At 28.7% G+C, this 993-nt stretch overlaps 1 protein-coding gene across 1 annotated transcript in view; it reads right to left on the bottom strand.

Moving 5' to 3' along the window:
- Positions 1–124: 124 nt before the first annotated feature.
- The window catches only part of LOC106678357 (protein takeout), a gene marked incomplete at its 5' end in the record, with an annotated part of 39,884 nt that continues 39,015 nt past the window's right edge, over positions 125–993 (bottom strand). Inside the window, 1 exon segment of the mRNA XM_014416823.2 lies at positions 125–635. Coding sequence (XP_014272309.2) covers positions 472–635 — 164 coding nt within the window.

Here is a 993-nt window from a genome sequence, read left to right as displayed (position 1 = left end):
TGAAAAATACTTTTGTAATTTATTCATTTAGTCTTGTTCCTTTTTAGTGCTATGGTGCAAGTCGAACAGCCAATTTTCCCAACCTTGTAATTTAATTCTAAGCTAAGAAAAAAATTAGAACAACTAGACAAATCATATATGTATTTCTTTTCATACATTGTGATTTTACTACATTTTTAAGTTATTAAAGACCTTTTAACTAAATCACGATATTCCATTGAAAAATGGTAATTTGGACCCCATTGGAGCATGACATATTTGTTGAACCCCTGATAAATATTAACGTGACAATATAAAATTCAATGCTTTGTTATTGTATCATTTCCTGCTTCATTGTTTCCTTTAATCCTGTATTAAACAATTCCAACTTTGATTGATATTTTCCTTAAGAAATTCATTAGGTACATTAATTTCTTTAGAAATTCATATTTTAGGTCCATCTCTTCATATCTGATAAATTTTAGGTGAGCATTACAGAGGATACTTCTTAGGGAACATAATATCAAATGGGACAACATTAGCCATACTCTGAAGAATAGACTTGGTGAGTGCTCCAAGACTCTTGCTAAGTGCAGGACGTAAATCTTTAAGGATATCCCTCCAGTTTTCGTTCAAAAATCTGTTCATGTTTCCACCTGTTTGCAAAAATGTAGAATTAACATTCTCGGTAATAGAAAGAGAAAGAGTTTTGAGATTGAAATAGGGTTTGCTTTTCTTAGGAATAATGTTTGATTCAGGAAAATCTGGTTCTAAATATAGTTTGGAACACACTGATCATCAACATAGATTGTATCGTTAAGCCCAAAAAATGTATTTAAAATGAAATCAGTTGATAAAGAATGATCGTGTTTTTTTAATATAAATGAGAACTTTTTTCAATACCATAATTTTAAAGTATTTCTTCTAAAAAATGAAACCTTTTTCAAATGTGCTTAGGTAAAGGAAAAACAAATTAAACAATTCTTTCAACTTAAATGCTTTTATATATATATA

Source organism: Halyomorpha halys, unplaced genomic scaffold (assembly GCF_000696795.3).
Source record: "Halyomorpha halys isolate HHAL.00 unplaced genomic scaffold, Hhal_1.1 Scaffold134.1, whole genome shotgun sequence".
NCBI classification, from domain to species: domain Eukaryota; kingdom Metazoa; phylum Arthropoda; class Insecta; order Hemiptera; family Pentatomidae; genus Halyomorpha; species Halyomorpha halys.
Note: the sequence above shows the minus strand (reverse complement) of the source record. Positions and strands in the feature narration are given on the sequence as shown.